The 22167-nt window shown below is 32.9% G+C and overlaps 1 protein-coding gene across 5 annotated transcripts in view; it reads left to right on the top strand.

The window, feature by feature from the left end:
* TMPRSS15 (transmembrane serine protease 15) overlaps nt 1-22167 on the top strand; it is a 56279-nt gene that overhangs the window by 17022 nt on the left and 17090 nt on the right. For all 5 annotated transcript variants that reach the window (XM_084532831.1, XM_084532830.1, XM_084532828.1 and 2 more), the window contains 11 exons: nt 1524-1632; nt 3070-3179; nt 4757-4894; nt 5918-6067; nt 8639-8741; nt 9221-9371; nt 10193-10334; nt 15737-15826; nt 17150-17275; nt 17740-17871; nt 20246-20356. In XM_084532831.1, coding sequence (XP_084388957.1) covers nt 1524-1632; nt 3070-3179; nt 4757-4894; nt 5918-6067; nt 8639-8741; nt 9221-9371; nt 10193-10334; nt 15737-15826; nt 17150-17275; nt 17740-17871; nt 20246-20356 — 1362 coding nt within the window. The remainder of the gene's footprint in view (nt 1-1523; nt 1633-3069; nt 3180-4756; nt 4895-5917; nt 6068-8638; nt 8742-9220; nt 9372-10192; nt 10335-15736; nt 15827-17149; nt 17276-17739; nt 17872-20245; nt 20357-22167) is intronic.

Raw genomic sequence — 22167 nt, 5'->3', positions numbered from 1 at the left:
GAGAGTTTTTCTAAATGTATGTATTTAGATTTCTTAGCAGACTTTGCAAAAACAATGGAGTGAATGGCAATAAGCCATATGCACGTTTGGGATATCTGCCAATTTTTCCATCTCTTTGATTTTTCACTATGTCCCGTGCCTAGAGTAACAATACAGTCACATAAAAGCTAAAAACATTTAGATTTTCAGAAGTGCTTCAGGGTTTTACAATGAGATTTACAGGTGATACATGATTCTTGCTACAAGTGTTCTTGCACACAGTGGACTTGCTGTTTAAGCAACTTGGTTTGTTTTTTCATCTTGATAATTTTTCTGTCTAGTACTTCTGAGTTTATAGTATGTTAGAGGTTTTAAAATACAGAATATGAGTGTGAATTGTAATGGTCTCTTCCTGTATTAGACAGAACTCAGAAAAATCTAAGAATCTCAGCAGAGTTTCAGACAACTGAACACCTTCATTTTTTGCATTTATTGATGAAAATTATCTTGAAAGGTTTATTTCTGGTTCTGCAATGGAGTGCAGTGACAAAAGATCAATGCAAAAGTGCAGTGAGGAAATTTCAATAAAAGAGTCTCTAGGCAAGTGTGAAAGTCTGAACAGCACCAATTAATACCCAGCAATGCTGAAAAGCAGCCACGTAGCCTGTAAGTGTAAGGAAAGGGGAGACTGGAGGCAGAGCCCAGAATGTGTTCACTTTCCATCCTTTCTTTACAATTATATGTCTAGGCTAACATTTTGTGATTATATACCTCACAACATTACTATAGTATTGAGAAAGATTAATCACATGGAAGCGAGAAAGTAATGCACTGCCCTTGGCAGAGAAAGGGACTGTTGAGTGAATATCTGGGCTTCATCTGACCAGTTTGGGGAGCTTCTCCCTGGAATTCAAAGATAACAGGATTAAGTCCTCCTCATGTGCCCTGTATCAGTAAATAGAAATGGACAGACATGCGTGTTGGGAAACAGTTAAAGTAGTTCCTACAAAAGATGTCTCCTGTCTTATTAGAACAACTGAAGCTAACATTAATTTTACTCTTCTCTCAACACTAGTAACACCAAGAGTGAGGACTTGAGTTCATATCATTTGTTACTGCTGCATTGACTATCTTGTACTGGGGTCAGCTGCTTTGCTGTTCCTGTTCATGGTATCTTTTATTGTCTTTGATGCTTTTCTGTGTTCCTCATACCTATTGGTTTCCATTTGGTGACTGTATGTGGAAATAGGCGTGCTGACACCTGAAATTCATCCCTGGAGTGTAGCCAGAGTTTCATTCTGGTATAAATGAAAAGTAAGCTGTTGGATGTTAGATAAATAATATTTTTTGTAATGTCTCCATTTAATGTCTTTGTTAATGATTTCTTCTTTCTGTCTGCTATTTCAGAATGTTTTATAAATGTTGACTTTGGAAAGATAACCATAATGTTTTCTCTGTTCATTAATTAGGTCACTCTCATTTTGGCTCTGCTTCTGTTTTTTGGAATAGTATTCTGACAAATGTTCTTCATTATATCTTTACAGCTGCAGTTTGTGATGGAAAATACATGCTGACTGATTCCTCTGGGTCTTTCCACTCTATGAATTATCCAAAACCATATAATGCAAATATTGTTTGCCGATGGATTATACTGTAAGCTATTTTCCAACAGTTTTATAGCTAAGATTTATTTGATTATGAGGTGTTGTTGTTTCCTGTACCTTATGCCATTTCTATTCTCAAATACCCCAGAATAGAAAATATATAATACATAACGGCATTTTCTCCATTGTATTTACACAGCTTTTCTTTAAAGACTTGCAGGCCTAAAACCCATAACTATACCACAAATTTTCCCACTTGTAAGGATTCCTTGGCATGATTTTGATAAATCTTGTGTGTTACATGCCTGAACAGGAACATATTTTTAAACTCACAACAAATTATACAATTCAAAATAATGGCAAGATATCTGTTTCAAAGTGTCTCAGTACATACCAGTCTTTAGATACTGTTTTTGTATAAGACATCACTGCTATTAACAGCTGGAGTATTCAAGAATTCCCTTGTTCCTCTTTATATCCCAGGGAGAACAAAAAGGTAGCCATAATACTCACAAGTTTTAAGCTCCTAAAAATCCACATAATGGTTACCAGTTCAAAAGTTTTTGCATTGAGAGACAGTGATTCTGATCGTAGCCTTGTAATAATAGCTGTTCTTTGATTCTGAGAAGTATTACATACTTCAGGAGAAAGTCATAGTTTTTCTTCTCTTTAATATATTAATTCCTTCTCAGCTTCGACAGTACCATTCACCAATAATTACAGGCCACAGATGATGTTAAAATATAGTTAGTGTGTTTTATGCCTGACTTGTTTCTCAGTTCATGGTGTTACAGAATTTGAACATAATAAATAATTTTGTCTCAAGTGAACTACTGCCTTCTGAGCTGTTAATTTTGCTTCAAAGGCTGATGTAGTGGCAAGAGGCATTGTACTGAGTAGGTATCTATATGGACTCAGTAACTGTCAAAAACTTAGGTGCTTTTTTTGTTGTTGTTGTTGTTGTTTTGTTTGTTTGTTTGTTTGTTTTTACTTTTGGAAGACAGATCTTGATACACATATTGATACCATTATACCACTTCTCTGACTTGGTGAATTCTGCTTGAGCAGTTAGATGTTATCATCTGTCAATAACATGCACTAAGAGATTTGAAATTAATGATCCACAGAGAAAAAAAAAAAGACTGTCCAACTGAATAGCATATTCTAGATCTTAATAAAATTGGGTTCCTAGAATATACGTGACTCCAATGAGTAAAGGAGTAGTTCTACTGTTACAGATAGTTAATTCCCTATTCCATCAGTAATTTCACAAACTAAAAGTTAGCCAAATAACTAATCTTGATTAATAATATTGATTGATATAATTTCAGTTTGCTTCTGAACTGAATGTTGTTCAAGCACACAATGAATTTACTACAATCAAAAACAAACAACCAACAACAACAATAACAACAACAACAACAAGATTACTGGAGAACATGGCTCTTAATTTATTTTCTTCTGGTTTATTTTCCTGTTATCTTAGAGTGCCTCAAGGGTTGTCGATTAAACTGAACTTCACTTCTTTTGATACACAACAATTTGCAGACAGTCTAGATATTTTTGAAGGTATAGGACAAAACAAGACTTTAAGAGGTAAGGTTATTTTTCAGTTGATACTGGTTTTTCATTAATAACATTTGAGTGGTAAAAATAAGTGGTAAAAATTGGAAAAAAAAAAACAAAAAACAAAAAAACAAAAAACAAACAACTATGTGTGTATGTTTAAGTGAAAGAATGCATCTGTATACAGTTTTCCATTAGACAATTGATCTTGATATATATATTAAATACTCTTATGAAATAACCAGAAGTATGCTTACCTATATATAAAAAATCACAATATTTTTACAGGTCTTATTTGAACTACAGGTCTTATTTGAACAATCGTGATAACTTGAACAGTGCCATGGTCTTTCTGGGTTTATGTTTCATTGGATATACGCTGTCAGAAGATCCTTTAACATTGCACACAGTGAAATAAAATTAAGGCATTTAAACTGAAGCTGAAGAAGTGCTATGGTACTGCAATTTATTATATGTATGACGTTACTGCGTCTATATTCTATTCTGAAAAACTGGGATTCTTGCCATTTTTCATGACTCAGTCTGTCCAGCTGAATTCCATCACAGGTGGAATGCACATACTTGGAGATAAATATCTAGATAAGGAATATTTCTAACTCAGAAAGATCTTTATTGTATATTCCTATTTTTGGAAACAGGTAGAGATTGGAAATATAGAATAGTAAAAGACACCTGAAATACAAAATGGAGAAATTTTACCCCTCCAGTACTGCTCTGAATATAATACCCCTTTGGGATTTAAATTTCCATGTGAGAGAGTGCTTCAATAATATTCTCTGTAGGAACCATTAACTTGCGTATTTTGAAAGATTGCTGTAGGGGTGACTGGTGATACTGCAAAGAAGTAAAGACAATGTTAAACACTGTCCTTCGGTGTGTTGCCTAAAACATTCTAAGGTACATTTCCAGCAGACTCTACATTTAAGTAAATAAAACAATTTTACAGTAATTTAAAATTTCTTTAGTCCATGAAATTCCTTAAACATATATAGTAATTATGTAAGATAATAAGTACATATAATAAAAACACTTAGTATTGTTATTCTAGAGTTTCAGCATGCATATCTGTAAACCTCAAGAAATTTTGCAGCATAATAAGCATGAATAAGAAGATTATAGTTTTGAATATATTGGTATTTTATAACAAAATAAAAATATAATCACAGTGTAATATAAAAGATGTTTCTCCACTAGCTGATATCCATATTGACAGATAAGTGAGATAGGATATGCAAAATAATTATATGGCAGATCACAGAATCACAGAATCACAGAATTTTCTAGGTTGGAAGAGACCTCAAGATCATCGAGTCCAACCTCTGACCTAACGCTAACAGTCCCCACTAAACCATTTCCCTAAGCTCTACATCTAAACGTCTTTTGAAGACTTCCAGGGATGGTGACTCCACCACTTCTGAATGGCTTCAGTGTTTCAAAGGCCTTATAGACAGGATCACAGTACAAAGGAGACAGCATTCTTTAAGACTCAAAAGACTAATCCAGTGTGTTTTTATAACAGCACTGGAGATATTAAGGCACATGTGATTTTTTTTTTTCTCTGACTATTTTATTCTGCTTGTTTTCAGCTTCTCTCTCAGGGTCTAATGCTGAGACAGTATACATTTTTTCTCATGAGGCTACAGCTGAGTTTATATCTGATTATTCTGAAAATTACAATGGCTTTAATGCAACGTATACTGCATTTAATGCAAATGAGCTAAACAGTAAGTGTTCTTTTTTGTTTGCTTGTTTTCTAGAATGCTTGGTGAAACTATATTTTCAGTTTGATAAAATGGAGATGAACAGGGAAGCAGTATTTTCTGGCCTTAGTCCCTTAATTTGCTCCACATTGAGAAATTTCATCCTATTTTAAAGATCATATCATTGATTTCACTAGGACTGTCCACAGCCCTACAGGCCTAGATCTGATAATAGGGTAATGCCTTACAAAGACTGTGCTGTTAAAATAAAAGAGTAAAACTCTGGCGATATCAGATGGCCTTCAGATTCCTCACTATCAGTTTGTTCACTGATGAACACTGTGGGATCACCAATGTTGATCACTATTCTGTGATCTCCAGGTCATACCTGTTCTCCAGAGTTTCTAATAATCTAATTAATTGCCACAAATAGCAGTCCCAAGTGGTAAAATTACCAAATTACCATTCAGAAAAATACCTGCTTCGGTGACTAGACATGACAAAAAAATATATATATATAAAATGAAATCCAGTAAATCTACAGTGACAACAAAATGCAGCAATGTGACTCATGCTCTGGTATTCTTCAGTAGTCAAGAAAAAATTTTGAGGCAGATTTGGCAAGTGAAGGCTGCTTCAGCTGCTACATTTTGAGGATATGGATGGGACACGTGACTAGGAAGGATGTTCTGCTGAAGAAAAGATTCAGAATGCCAACAAATTCTTGTCACGTGGAAATCCTTGTTACGGGCTGAACTGCGATTCAAGGCTCTCTTACTTTCTCATTTTCCCACCACTTACTGGTGAAGGATCAAGAAAGAAGTTTGATGAATAAGTACAAAAGCAAGTCAAGCCACCTTAGTGATGCATTGTTTACAGCACAAATGACACATTTATTTGAGTTGCTTAGAAGAGCAAAATGACTCACCATGGGCTCCAGTTTCCAAAAACATTTTAAAAATGTACACTGTCACTAATTCTTATGAAATTCTGAGAAAATACTTAATGTCTTTGTCATTTTTATATACTAGAGGTTCTTATTCACAGATTATGAGAAAGTCTATTGCACTTTTGAAGATGGCTTTTGTTATTGGAGGCAAGATTCAGATGATGATTCAGAATGGGAGAGAGTTCAGGGCCCTACTTTTCCCCTTATGAGTGGTCCTGATTTTGATCATACATTTGGCAACATGTCAGGTAAGATCAAAAATAAATTGCTTGCAGATTAAAGAAAAAGATGCTATAGTTATATCACTGTAAGCTGTTTTCTTCATAGTGGTATTATCAGGATGTAATTTTATCTGCCATAAAAATTAATCTGGACTACTGTACAAAAAATTTTATGCAACTGATTATCATCTTATATAAATACACCAAAAGTAAAAGAAGAAACAAAGGAATATATACATTCATTGAAGTGTGAAGTATTGAGGAGTTTGGACTCTATTCAAAGTGACTTATCCATTTGCCTAAGGGGGGGAAAAAAAAAAAGTAGTTTTTACTGAAATTACTTCTTTTTCATCCCGATCTACCACTCAAAATCAATATATATATATATATATATATATTTATATTTATATTTATATTAATGTAAAATTGATTGACCTGAAATGTACATAGGGTACCTGTGACCCCAGTTACAATCGCACTGCAAGAATACTAATTATCAGCACACACATGCAGAACACAAACACATGACCAACAGTTATAGCAAAGTAACTTAATTGGAAGAGCAGTCATATCATGCGTGGATTTTAATTCAGCAGGTGATACTGATTAGGAATCAGATTTTGAATGTGTATGTTGAATGGTTTTCCAAGAACCTGGCTCCAAAAGTTTTTTCTTGTTCAACAGAAAAAACACAGAATCTGTCTCAGCTGATTTGTCAGTCCAATTAAAACTAGTTAAGAAAATTTGAATTTCACAATGACCATATATATTCTATGCAAGACAAATAACATATGCAGTGACAAATAACTGTAAAAAGTGCAAATTATTCTGGCAAAAGTTACTCATGGGAAAATAAAAATATTGTTCAGTATGTTATTGCATACAAATTATTCTCTCTGAATAAATAAACATTTTCTAAATAATCTTCAGAACACTGTTTTGTCTTCCCTCTCAACTCCTAGAGTATAAATTAAATTAAAAAAAAAAAAAGTAAAATTTACTTAATAAAACTCTTGACAGTGATTTCTAGCTGTTTTGAAAATGCTAGTCTATTCTAGATATGTTTAACTGTGCTAGATCTAAGATGACACAAATAATGTTACTGTATGTATTGTTACCTTTATGTTGAATATTCATATTTCTATTACCTGCATTTGAAGTAAAACTGCAAACTGCAATGTTAATTTGGTATGGTATTATATAGACACTGTAGTATTAGACACTGTAGTATTGTTTCACTACTCTTGAATAGCAGGAGAGTTAATACATACTTAAAAGACCTCAAGGCCTGAAGACTAAACCTCTGTAATACTGTAGACCTCCACTAGAAAATATTTATTTCATTTCAAATTAAGCTTATACCTCATTTTGCTTTCTCCACAGCTGTGTTGTACAGTATTACACTTCATACCAAAATAATACAGGCAATATAATAAATATTCTGACAGTGAAAGTGCCAAAGGAAATTCATTACTGCACATTCATTACTGGACAAAATTTCCTACATTTATTCTGAATTCTCAGGATGAATGAATGAAACAAAAACAGGGACCTGTCACATTGGCTCTAAAATGAATGCCATCCTCATCTTAAAGCTAGACACCATGTATCTTTTAATGTGTGCTTCTCTAAAACAACACGGAAAAATACCATTTCAGACTTTTTTTTTTTTTCATGTACTCGAACTTTCTATGTGAAAAAGCTAGTTAATCTAGAAGTGTAAATAAAAGAATATAATATAGTGTGCATTACCTAATTATACTTAATGTAAATTCGATGTGTATAATATTTGCATATGTAGATATTAGGTATATAGGTTCATAAATAGATATAATAAAATCTAAGATTACAGACAAGATTTCAGCAAAGCAAGAATTTTCTTTTAGAACTTAACTATGCTTAATTTACTTTTCCTGTGACAAACCATAATGGAATATCTGTAGCCTGTCCTCTGTCCTCACATTTCTGTTTGGCAGCAAGAAGTCCAGATTCTCAGCAGGAAAAAAAATAAAAATTCAGAAAAGGATTAAAAGATAAACAAATAATGTCCTTTCTTGTTTATATTGCTTCCCCTTGTTAAAAAATATTAATGTATTAATATTAATATTAATATTAATTAATGTAATCTCACTCCCCAACACACACCCCGTATTATGTGGATAAAAATTATAGCATGTCAGGAAATTCTACTGCAAATCTACAAGCAATGTCAAACAAGAAGACATTTTTATAAACTAACCAGAAATCACTCAGGTAAATTCCTGACATTACTGAAGAAAAGGTGGATCTCCCACTGACTTCAGAAGGGCTAGTTTCTGATTTCATGTCTAAATCTGAGGACCATCTGACAAGCTTAGAAGCTCGCTTTAATGTTCTTGACTGATCAATATAACTCAGGATCATTGTTCACTTCTATTTTGTCAGGAATCCTCCAAGTCATTAAATCTGTGCTTGATATTACTGATACCATTTTTAAACACAAAAACTTGTCCTCATCAAAAAAGGAAAAACAAACAAACAAACAAACAAACAAAAACAAAAACAAAACAACAACAAAAAAATAGTTCTACTGACTAAAATGTGCTCATTATTTTGCAGGATTTTATATTTCAACACCCATAGGACTTGGATACAGAGAAGAGAGAGTCCGGATTCAGAGTTTGCCTTTGGTCTCTTCAGATCCATCTTGTCTAAGCTTTTGGTATTGTTTTGTAACCTCTGCAGATTAAATCATTCCTAAACACATACTTTGCTTAAGAATAAAACAAAATATTTTTCTTTCATATATATTAATGCAAGTCAGTGTGCTAATCATACAAACCATGTCTGTTTGGATTTCCATGGCCAATCTTGATTCCAGACATTTTTACTCCATTATAGATTTGTCTTGCAATTAGCTTTAGTTTCCTTTTACATTCTGCAACCAGCATTTATTTCTGTACAGAAATACATCCCTGAAATGTTTTTGTTGTGAAGCTTAACTAGGCCTACAGAGAAGATACAGCAAAAGAGCAAGCAAAGCTTCCAGTTTTAATTGTATAAAATGTTTCATTTTGTTTTCATGCTCACTAAAGTTTAGTTCCAATTTCATAAAACTGTTTAAAAAATAAAAAGCTTGATATTTTTTCATGAAATTTCACTGCAGTATAGTAATAGAAAACATTGTTCTTGCCCCTCTAGGTATTACATGTACAGTCCTAATGTTTACCGTTTAAGTGTTAGCATAAGTGATGAACAAGGTGTAGAAAAGATAATTTTCGAGAAAGAAGGAAACTATGGAAACTACTGGAATTACGGACAAGTAACTTTAAATGAAACATCTGATTTTAAGGTTTGTTAAACTATTAGTCTTTCATATAATTATTTTAGTTTAATTGACATCAAAGTTTTATTCTAATGATCCACAGCTTTAAATTTATTTTTATAGGTATTTTGTTTGGCTTGTATTTTTATGCTAGTTTTCATTGATGCAAAAGCACTGCCAGAAAGGTGCATTTACCATCTGAGAAAGTGAATACATCTTTGACTGGGGTGCATCACATTTCCAGGAAATGTGTGTTATGAGATATCAAGAAGAGAATTATACTTAATTGTAATAGTTTACTTACACATGCTATATACTTACACTTAATAATTGAAAGTCATCAAGATTTATGCCAGCACAAATTCCTTGGTAGCAGGATTGCCTTAAATATTAAAACACATTAACAAGCCATCAGATGATAAATTGCAGTTGTACATGGAGATATGCCATTAGATCAGAAGGGCTGGACAGATAAGTGATACAGAATGTTGTGTGTTAAAAATTACATGTATTTATATAAAAAAGTAAAATTCTTGAATAATTTTAAATTATGTTCGTCATTTATAAGAAATTAGTGCATTCCTAAGAATGATCTGTTCAGTTTGCATAGCTTTTGTGTTCTAGGAAGTCCTGTCTCATCCCTGATGCTCTCCTCTGAGTATAGCACCAGTGTAGATTACAGTGGAAATAAGAACATTTGAGAAAGAAGACTAAATGGTTCGGTATAGGAGGCTGGAAGATGTTTCATTAAGTTATAACGTTCTGTTTTTTTGTTTTTTTTGTTTTTTTGTTTTTTTTTTTTTGTTGTTGTTGTTTGTTTGTTTGTTTGTTTGTTTAATGAATTTCAGGTTATCATTGATGCCATTAAAAAAAATGGTCCAAGTGATATTGCCTTGGATGATGTTGGCCTGACAAAGGGAAAATGTAACGAAAGTAATTATGTAGAACCAACCGCATTTCCAGTTGTTATTACTACTCCTTCAGGTCCCAGTAAGTAAATACTACTGTTCATTGTCATTCCCTATTATTGTGTTTGGTTTTGAGTGATTCAAGATTTGCAATAAAACCCATTCAGCTTTATGAAATTACCTACTCAGAAGTATAAAATTAACTTCAGGATAATATGTTAGGGATCATATTCCCTGTCCATGGCTTCATTCATAGCAAAAGTACTGGTAGTTTCACATCTTAAGCTCCCTGTACATTGTCTTCCAAAACTTGAAGAGTGAGAGAGAAGTTGTGGTCATTTAACAATGATGGGCAGCTAAACTCTATCACATTGCTCTCACACTTTGTCACCTCAAAAAAAAAAAAAAAAAAAAAAGGGGGGGGGGGGAACGGGACGGGGGAGAAAATACAATGAAAAAAAAGAAAAAAGAAAAAAAAAGGGAGGGTGCTCATGGGTTGAGCTAAGGACAGTTTAATTACACTAAAAGAAAAAGGTAAAGGAAACGCAGAAGCAAAGAGAGAAAACAATTATTCTCTGTTTCCCATCAGCAAGCAATGTTCTGCTACGAACTGTGAAATTGGTCCTAAATATGTGTAGCAGTTTTTTTGAGAGGTCAAACATTTTCATAATGAGAGCCCACTCTTCTCTTTCCCCTTTCCCATGTTTTATTGCTGATTGTGACATCACATGCTGTGGAATATCCCTTTGGTCAGTTTAGGTCAGCTGCCATAGTGATGCTCCCCACCACTTGCCCACCCCAATCTTTGGGGAGGGTTGGAGGAAATCTGAAGGCTGTGCCAGCTCTGTTCATAAATAGATAAAAATGGTGTGATACCAGTGTTGTTCCATCCACAAGTGCAGAGCGGAGCACTATATGGGTTGCTGTGGGGAAATTTACTTTCCCATCTGGGAAAATACTGGGCCTAGACCCAGTACATAAGTAAAGAATTCATAATTTGTTTCTAAAATCTGTTATTAGTAAATTAGTAAAAGCCTCCAGGAATCCAGTAAAGAGGAGGGAGTTAAAAAGAGAAGGAGGATTATAACTTCTATATTTAAAATTATAAACAATACAGGAGTGGGATAAGAGTTAGCAAAAACACATAATAATTGAGACATCAGATGTCTCAATAGTTATATGTTCACTGAGCTCTGAGAATACATACACAATGAAAAATCTCATATTTAGGGGAATGAAACAATAATAGTGTCAGAATGGTTTTTAGAATGGAGCAAAATCTGTATGAATGCCAGATACCCAAAATGGAAGTATTATCTGGAACAAGGCTCAAAATGAATGAGTTATTTTCAAAATGTATTTGGCCATATTGTTTTCCATACTATATCTGATTACATTCAAAAAGAAAAATAGAACAATATTTGCTCTGAAAAAAATCTGAATAGGAAAACAAAAAAGATGGAGTTAGCAGTTCTGGTGTGTGAGGAGATGAGCTGCCACCTCCAGTCCTTTTTCATGGGGTCTGAGTAAACACACCTTGGAAGTTAACTTCAGGCAAATGATTAGTGGCAGAAAGTCTCTGTAGTAAGTAGTAGCTGAGTTCTGCTGTTGAAACACCAAAGCTTTCAAATTGTAGATCTTAACCCAAAGTATTGTGAGAAAATTTAAATATTCAAAAAATGAAGTGGTCACGTGCTGTATAAATCTGTATAAAATGAATTAGGGAGAATCTGTGTTATCCTTCAATATGATACAAAAGTACAGGCTAGGCAGTTCCTGTGTAAAAATGGACTTGGTTGCACTCTTACCTCATTGAGACATGATACATATATGCTGTCTGCAACCTGCTGAAAAATGTGGATATTATCAATCATCTTCAAAGAAGTCTGATATTACTTTGATGGATATGGTGCAAGTTTACTAACACTGACAGTTTCACTACAAATGTCACATCTATAAACAAGAGATGAAAGATTTTACATTGAGCTCATTTCCTTTGCTAGACCTAGAGCTTCAGTGAGAGGCATTTGCATCATTCACAGTGCCACAGAAGCTCATTGAAAAGTCTGATTTTTTTTGTCGGGGCATGGGGTAGGGGAGCTGGATTTGCTTTTGTCATTTACACGAGACTGTCAGCTTACACTTTCATCTAAAGTAAGGATTGCTTTAATCTTCTTATTCATTCATAACTTGTCTATTAACACAAATCACAGTGTGGAAATTGCAGTGTATATTCCATCCTTTAGATGTGTATGTTAATATAAAGTAAGGTTTTGGTCAAAGCCAGAGTGATTTTTTGTTTGTTTTGTTTGTTTGTTTGTTTGTTTGTTTTTCTGTAAAGATCATATATCATTGTCTACAGTGTTGAGAAAATCCTTCATTATCCTTCATGAAATGACTGAGGTTATTAGTGGTGATTGTTTTTTTTTTGGTTCTCTAATGAGCATCTGGAATACAATCCAGAATTACTCCATATAAACTTATCTTTAAAGATTACAAGAAATTTTAAAAATATTTTTCCATGAACAAAATCAATTGCTTTCCGTGCTTTTCCATGCAAGACAAAAAAGAACAGATCATTACTGATGTCTTACATGTAGCCAACACCAAATCAGATTTCATCATAAGTTGCTGAAGTTCAGCCATTAAGAAATTTGGTTTTGCTCTGCTAATGTCATAAGATGAATCTGGCTAAGAATTCTTTGTCCATGTTTGCAATAGTTCTGTGCCTATTTCTATGTGCATTAATATTCCATAACAAAGCCAATGTAAGTTTTATTTGTTGTTAATGGAACTGACAGAAGTTAGTTGTCACTGTAACCCATATATCTGAAACGTAATACACTTTTTAGTGATATTGTGTTATTTTAAACAGTTCCTTTGCCTTTCAGAGAGTTGAATCTATCCTGACAGGTTTGATTTAAAAAATAAATAAATAAAATAAAACAAAGCAAAATAAAATGAAATAAATAAAATATAAAAATAAATAAAATAAAATAAAATATAAAAATAAATAAAATAAAATAAAATAAAATAAAATAAAATAAAATAAAATAAAATAAAATAAAATAAAATAAAATAAAATAAAATAATGCTGTAATGAGAAAGTTCAAATCTTTCATGTATTTAGTGGAACTTGTTCCCAGTAGAATTCAATGGACAACCTCAGTAAGACTTGTATATAAAGAAGTCTCTAGAATACTAGAGACTCACAGTGTAAAATTCTGACAGACATACCAAAATACAAAATGTAAACCAATAGGGGGGTAATGTTTAACCAAATACCATGTTGACAAAATCATGTTTAATTAAAGGAATAAAACAAGAAAAACAAATGGTAGAATTCTTCTATCTTTACTTCTGTTTCTTGGAAATTGAAATAATATAATAAATAATAATAATAATAATAATGGAAATAAGAGCAGTGTTTTTTTTTCTGAAAAAAGTATTAGAGAACAACAGAATTGGTAAAACAGATTTCTTTCCAATGGTATAGCTGAAGTAACATAAATAACATTTCTTAACATGTAGTAAAATTTGGGGATATGAAGCTGATATATTCTGGATGTAAACCACCTTTTTGTACTATAAATTGAAAGAGAGTATTGAGTATATACAGCACAGTTAATTGTGTGTGTGCATATGTGTGCATATGCATATCTAAATTACCTGCTTTTATATAAAACGTTATGTTTATATATCTGAGTGCAAGTACATGTTTAGGATTTTTTTTATTGGAGCTGTTGTTTTGGGGAAAGAACAAATGGCTACTTTTACTATTTAAAAAGATTTAACTAAAAGCTTTTTGACTCCTGATGAATTCAAAATGACAGTATAAGCTCTTAAAATACTCACATTGAGTAATTTGCTCACGTTGAGACCCATTTTTCTAAAAACATTGCATAATAGGAAAATAATCTCGCTGTAATCAGTCTTTTGATGTTCTGTTTCAGAATATATACAAGCTTTTGTACATTGTTTTGCTGTCATTAGAGTAAAAAGTCATATTTATCAAGGCAGACATTGTAAGTGCCAATTTTGTTGTTGTCATATATCTAGATAACTATTAAGGTATCTTTTCAGGCCAAGCATCGAAGATGTCATCTGGCTTTTCAATATAGACTTAAACTGGAAATTAAAAAAATTAAAGTCTTAAATTTTTGAAAGCATTGACCCTTTCACAATTCTCTCATTAAATATACAAATACTAGGTGTGCTAGTTAGTGTTTCCTAGCTCATTAACAATATATAACATCACTTTATAGATGTATTCACACACAGTTCTGATGCCTTCACATACTGCATTAGAGTATGTTTGGAAAAGTCTGAGTACCTGATCAGACCTCTTTAGTGTTTTTCTAAGTTCCCTCCTTTCAAAATCTGCAGCTCATCTTCATGAATTTATATTCTGAAATTGTAGTGGAAATTTTTATTCCATTTATCATTATAGAAGTTCAAAGATTTTTCACATCAACAATATCACATTTCCCTGAAGGGGGAGAATAGTAGATATGCTAGTAGACATACTTGTTTTGAAATATATGGGTTTCAAACCTCCTTGCATAAAAGCTTAATTTGAAAGTCTCATATTTAATTGATGAGTTAAACAATAGTTATTGCAATAATAACAATAGTGGTTTTTGTTTGTTTGTTTGTTTGTTTTAAATACATTTTATAAGTTTATGGAATGAGAAAATAAACTGCTCTTTATTTCTTAGCCAAGATGAACTGCAAAATGGTGAAAACTCCACCTGACATTTTTTTTTATAATTTTTTGAATGCTTTTCAACTAAAAAATTTGCTACCAATAAGTTTTCAGGTAAATTCTAATGGTTTCCATTGTAGATTCATATGGTCTTGCTACAAAGTTTATTTTCTAGATGACAAAATGGGCTTTAGTATCTCTGCCAGTGCTTCAAGAAAATCAATTAGATAATAAGCAAGGCATGCTAAATGCATGAATGCTTATGTTTGGGGGATGGGGAGGCTTCCTGTCTTATACAGATGTTTTCTAGCTTTTATGTTAATACACTATTAAATTATACAGTTTTCTTCACATTTTCTGTCATGTGTGCAGCTTGAAGACCAGTAATTACCAAATGAAACAAATAATATCCTTTCCTGCCTATGTGGGGTAGACTTCTCATAACACCATTGTGAATGCAGTTGTGCACCTCGGCACTAGCACTTCATAATCAGCATTGTCTGACCTACAGCTGACCGATGGCATGAATTGCAAGTCTGCCACTGCAGCTGATAAGGACAGTAAAGCTCTTCCACACCTTCCTTCCCCAAAGGAAGTGGAGTGGTGGCTTATCACAGTTCATTGTTCAAGCTTTATAACAATAGGAATACAGCTGGCCCCTTACAGTTAGAGTGAATATCTTCTTCATAAAATTACTTTTTCTATATTATCTTTGTAGACAGATGATTGTAGAAATAAAGTAATAGATGAATTATGTTTTGAAATGTTTTCTTTTTCAGGTGACTGTGGAGGACCAGTTGAACTCTGGGAGCCAAACAGTACGTTCAGCTCTAAAAACTTTCCAAACTATTATCCTAATCAAGCATCATGTAAGTCATTCTTTTCTAAGTCTTCATGAAAAGTTTAGTTGGATAAAGGTTTTAAATATGCTTTCAAATGTTGTCAAGAAAAAGAAAAAAAAAAAGATCCAAGCTAAATACTTTGGGCTCTTTTAATTGAAGTCTATCTATATGATGCTTAGCAGAAGCTAGGGATTCTTATGCCAGTTGATTAAAAATTGGTGTTGATAAGCACAATCCCTTGAAGTGGTTTCAGTCAGGCCAGATACATTATGCCTTTTATGTCAGATATTTTCATATCAATACACATGAGAAGATGTTGAAAGTCCACTTTTAGCATTTCACCTCAACATATTTGTTGGGTTAGTGGCTTGGTCATCAGCTTTTTGTTAAATAACCCTTTTAAACCTTTTAAAGTTGAAATTATATATGCATGTATTTTGCAAGGGATTATCTTTATTGAATATTTCTTAACGTACCAGTGAAAAGACAGCATTAATTAGTGTTACTTGATTTGGATGAAGCTACAGCTTGCAAAGGTGAATAAAAAATGAGATTTATGATGTTTCAAGGTGGTATATGCTGTGTGCTGTTGATGGATTAAGCAAGGAAGAGAATTTTGCTGTTGCTTCTTAATTAAATTTCAATTATTTATTACTTTACCTTTAACAGGAGAATTGTGCTGCGATGTTAATAGCAAAACTTATTTTGTGTTTCTGTCCCACTTGAGATATGGCTCTTATTTCCACGTATTAATTTCACAAGTTCCCAGACATGATTGTTACTAGTAGGAAAATAATTTTCATTCTATGATGAGAGAAAAAGCGTTTTGTGTTGTTTGTTACTTTTAACTTTCTTTGCAAGATTTCCATAGTACCCACAGTCACTTAGAAAAAATATAATAAAGGTGGTTTAAACAGAGGCAAATGTTTCTTCTGTAAAAAGAGATCTAATTTGAAAGACAGGTTTCTGTGAATGGTTATAGAAATTATTTTACTATCCAATAGCATAGGGCTTAAGTGACAAGGCTGTCATGTTTTCACAGTTACAAAACAATTACCTTTCTTATTGCAGGGAAACAAGCAGGCACCATGAATGATAATAAACACAATTGTCTATGTCTTAGAAAAATAAATATAATTTTCAAAAGCATTTTAGAAAATCAGAGTAAATGGGATTTTAGATCTGGACAGCTTATGTCACTTCTAAAGTTGAAATGTAGACTTCTGAGTCTCGTGGGTAATTCTGAATATTTTAACAGAGATTATTTTTTTTTCCTTCAATGTGAAAATGATTCAGAAAATGTGACAACCATTAAGTCAGTTTTTGTGTTTGTGTGTTATTGTTTTCTAGGTGTATGGTACTTAAATGCCGAAATAGGGAAGAACATTCAACTTCATTTTCAGGTTTTTGATGTGGAATATATTTATGATATAGTTGAAGTCAGAGATGGCAGAGGACCAAATTCTTCACTTTTGGGCAAGTAAAACTGCTGGGTAAAATGAATGCAATTAGGCCACTGGAGCAAACTGATTGATCTGATGTAAAGGAAATCAATTCTCTCTTTCTTTTACATTTCTTCAGATTTATACATCTTATAAATAAGCAGGAAAACTCAAGAAAACATACAGTATGTGACATCATGTTTCCCAAATGTTTGCACACACACGGCTTTCCATACAATCCAATAGAAATTAACTTCTCAATAAATAAGACTGCTCATGTATGCGCAGAAACAGAACAATATTCGTGTGTTGATCAAACTTAATTTTCTATACTGACATATCAAATTTGGGGTTGAGCTTTGGGCATCACAATCTGATAGCAGTAAGTCTTTAAGAAATAACTGTATTCATGTGGTAGCAATATTTGCACTGAGTTCTAAAACATTTTGAAATAAATAAGATCAAAATAACCTATATTCATGTTCTCCTGGAGAATAGCTGTCTACACAGGACAAGGCCCATTGCCAGATGTCTTCTCTACAACAAACCAGATGACGGTAATCCTTTTTACGGACACGACTGTAACGAAGCAAGGATTTCTTGCAAACTTCACTACTGGTTATCATCTAGGTCAGTGTACAATCTCATGTCTTTAAGAGGTTATACCAAAGGTCAAATACATTTGAGAAAAAGTGGAGAGTAGGAGGTGACTCTCAGTCGTTAATCAATAGAAATATCAAAAAGTTAAAAAGATTAACAGTTACTCATTTGCACTTTATGACTTTATGTTTTCTAGCAGGAAATGTGACATTTTTGTTACTTTACAAAGTATCCAGTTGGCTGATGTTGGTATCATCTGCAGCTCTGTTCAATAGGATGGGAAAAAGTGACCCAGTATTTTGACCAGTGAACCATCTAAATCCTAAAAGGGCAAATATGAACTATTATTTATACAAACTCTAGAAAAAGAACATCATTTTGTCACTCATTTGGTGGTATCATTAATGTGTGCTCAAATGCATTTGTAAAATACTTCTTACCAATCACACTAGAAAAACAAAATGTGTATGGTAACTCAGATTAGAGTTTGAAATATGGTGTTTCTTGCAGCTTTAAAAATTTTATCCTTAATGTATGAAGGATTTGGGAAGAGTTACTTTTACGTGTTTAGACAGCAATGTGTCTGATCCCAGCCAATTTCCTGCTGAAAGAGTCATGTTTGTGCTGGGAACTGCAGTTGGACTTGTCACCTGCATAATACAGCAATCTAAAAAAACATGTAAACTGGAGCCAAATGCTAAAGTATGTGGAATACCAATGTGCTTAACAGGACAAATCCTTACACTAACTCTAGGTCAAACCTTATTGAAAATAATGAAAGGCTTTGTATTACTTTATGGAAGTCTGACAACAGAAAAGAGAGAATGGAGAAGCAGTATGTGTTCAAAGATGTGTGAAGTCTCATTCACTTGAATGAGCAGAAATTCAACAAGAATCTACACTCTTTTGCTTTCCTTTAATATCAGAAGGTCAGCTTTTTTATAGATTAACATGATATAATAATATAGTAATAGTGATATATGTATATATATATATATATTATCTGATAAATCATAACCATTGATTTACTGTTGGTAATTAACTCACCTTCTGCAAGACTGACAGGCAGGTTTATATGGGCACATGACCATTTTACTGCTTCTTTTTCTTCCTTATCTATCACATTTGTTCAGCTCAACAACACTATGACTATTTTTTAACTGGTTCAGTAAAGATTAAGTTTTGCCCATGTTTTGTTGTAAAATAAATTATTGTGCTTATAAAGGCAGAGTTCTCAAAGTGCCCATTGCCAGGTCTCGTTAAATATGTTAAAAGGCTGGCAATTGCAGAAGAGTTAAGTTATCACGATCTTTGCAGCCAAAGAACACAGACTGATATCATATTGTAAGTAAATAAGCAAATTTTGTAAGTAAAGAAGATTTTTCTTCACATTTTATTTTTCCATGAGATACTAAGATTTTCATAAGGAAGAATAATTTTACAATAAAAACTTTTTGATGATATGCAATATAATAAGAAAAGCATATTTGAAAATCTTATTTTCATCTAGCTGTAGAAGTAGGAACTAAGTTCTGTGGAAAATCTGGCATCAGTTGTGGCCAGTGAATGTGTGAAAATCTGATTCAGGAATTACAGAAATCATACTGTTTTACATCCATGTTAGATAACAGGCCATATTGGCTGATAAGTTAATCTTTTTATATGGATATTCAAAATTTAGGAAGAGAGCAACTGTCTTGCCTTAAATAAGATTTAAGATATAACAAATGGTGCCATTAAATACACTGGTCCCCACACAGCAAGGATTACAGCTTTGTATTTACTCTATATAGGATCTCCATTTTTTACACAGCTGATACTGAAGTGGATTAATCCTATTTTTGTGAATGTTGTCCTCATTCATTTCTATTACTTTTGTCTCCCCTTTCCTCCCAGTTAGGTTTTGAAAGGAAACTCTTGTCTGTCAATGCCTCTTTACTTGCACATTTGACTTGACACACTTTAAAGCCACTAAACTTCTGTGAAAGTGTTGAACATCCAAAGTGACTATTAGTCACTTTCAACAGGATTTAATCAGGATTTGATTTTTCTCATCCACCCCAAAGATTCATTTGTGTAGCAGAAGAACACTAGTAGCTGAGCAATGCTAACTTTAGCAGAAACTGTAAGGTGTAATACCACATTTTATACTTAATTAGCTTTTATTTATCTGAAAATCATAATTATTTTGAAAAAAAAAAAAAAAAAAAAAAAAGAAAGGAAAGAAAAGGGAAAGTAAAGGGAAATCATAAGAATCATAAGAGGAAGGCATTAGGAAAAAATCCTGTATACTATCTACCCAATTTTATTTTTAGGTAAACTGGATGATCTCCACCAAACTGATGTTTACAGTTTTACCATTCCAGTAATTGTGGTTTCATTTTCATTTCATGTTCTCCTTCAGGAGCGTGTACACTTGAGGAATATCAGTGTCGTAGTGGAGAGTGTATACCATTGCATAACCTTTGTGATAACCTACCTCAGTGTGAAGATGGCTCTGATGAAGCGAAGTGCAGTAAGTTTTATTTCATACGTAGAGAAGGAATGCATGAGTATTTGATAGGAGTTTCATAGGCAAACAGACACAGAACCTTATCTAGTGTAAACTGTGGCATCTGTGTGCAAGCCATGCAGATTTACACAGCAGTACCTGACTTTGTCAGGGACAGAAAAGTAAAGTCACATTTCTGAGACAATGCGTGTAATCTTGTGTAAGTCTCTAGGAAAGGTAGGAAGTTACTTTGTACTTAAATATATGACTATTTACAGTGACCTCAAAATTAAATGAAAACTCATTACATGTTTTCATTCTGTATCCATTTCATATTTCCAAAATTTTGTATTTTTTCCTGTTATTAATTTCAGTTTCACAGCAGTATAAATGAGAAACTGTCAAATAGTGGCACAGAGCACCCCCCAGCAAGCCTGCACTCCAACTCATGGCTGGCATTGCCATAGGATGAAGGTGTGGCACAAATGAAAAAGTAATATCTATTGCTCTCAGTGGATGTGCAGGTTCCTACAAGAAAATTGATAGCTGCAATTGCTTAATCATCTCATAGAATGGTTCTTTTCAAAATTTAGGTGTACAACATATGGTTTCATTTTGCATAACATGGAAAAAATGTTCCCTAAGCAACAACTTCAGTGTAAAACTGTTGTTAAAACTACATTGGGCCTAGCACAGAAATCATATTGCTGTTTCTGAAAAAGTGCTGTTCTGACAATGTATTATGAAACATTAATGGGAAAGTTAAAAGCACACTTCTAAGCTCAATATATCATCATCCTTTGTTTTAAGAAAGACTTATAGGGTTCAGATGTATCATTGGATATATCTGGCTGACAGTTCTCATTGATTTCAACATCTTTTATATGGATGTATATGTATATAATGTCTGAAAAAGCAGTGTCAGTGTCCACATTAATGCAATTAACTGTTTTTTGCAACCATATTCTGCCTTTAAAAATGCACAAAATAAAATTCATTTCAGCTTCTTCTTTGCCATTGCTAAAGATGTGAACAAGGTAACCATCACCTAAATTAACATTATGTACATTTTCCCAAAGATTTATTTTGCCATAGATTGTCTATTTCTTCATAACCAATTACCTCACATTAAGGGATAGGGAGAATTGCTTCCAAAAACCCATTTAATCCAAAAGTTGGATGAATCAGTCTAACCTTTAAAATAAAATGCAAATTCAATTAGACACCCTCATATTGAGTCTTTTCAGTGTCCAAAATACTTGCTCATTTTCCTGAAACCAATTTCAATTTCTTATCATATGTACAATTTTAGACCAGACAAGCTGCTATTTTCAAATACTCCAACTCATGAAACTTCCCAGGGACTCCAAAGAAAAGACATAGGATATCACAGAATCACAGAATCACAGAATTTTCTAGGTTGGAAGAGACCTCAAGGTCATCGAGTCCAACCTCCAACCTAACGCTATCTCTTTCTTTAAAAATTCTAAAGTATATGACATTACACTTAACCACTTTTTGAGTGCTCATTAAGTCTCTTACTGCTTACCAGCAGTGTATTTGGAGATTAATGTAGATCTGATGAGGAGAAAGGAAAAGGAATTATAGTTAAAGTAGAAGACAGGAAAGGTGTCAAAAGTGATTTGGAGAAATCTCACAGTGCAAGCAATTCTGAGATTTTACAGACTGCTCCAAAATTTTGTATGAGTGATGTTTACCATTAATTTAACCACTGTCACTTATTTCATTCACGTGCTCTGCATGTCAAAGAGGAATTTTTATTTATTTATTTATTTTTAATAAAGTGGATAAATGTTAATTTTTATGGAAATACT

This window comes from Aythya ferina, assembly GCF_964211825.1.
Source record: "Aythya ferina genome assembly, chromosome: 1".
NCBI classification, from domain to species: domain Eukaryota; kingdom Metazoa; phylum Chordata; class Aves; order Anseriformes; family Anatidae; genus Aythya; species Aythya ferina.
The sequence above is the reverse complement of the archived record's forward strand: the minus strand, read 5'-3'. Positions and strand labels throughout refer to the sequence as shown.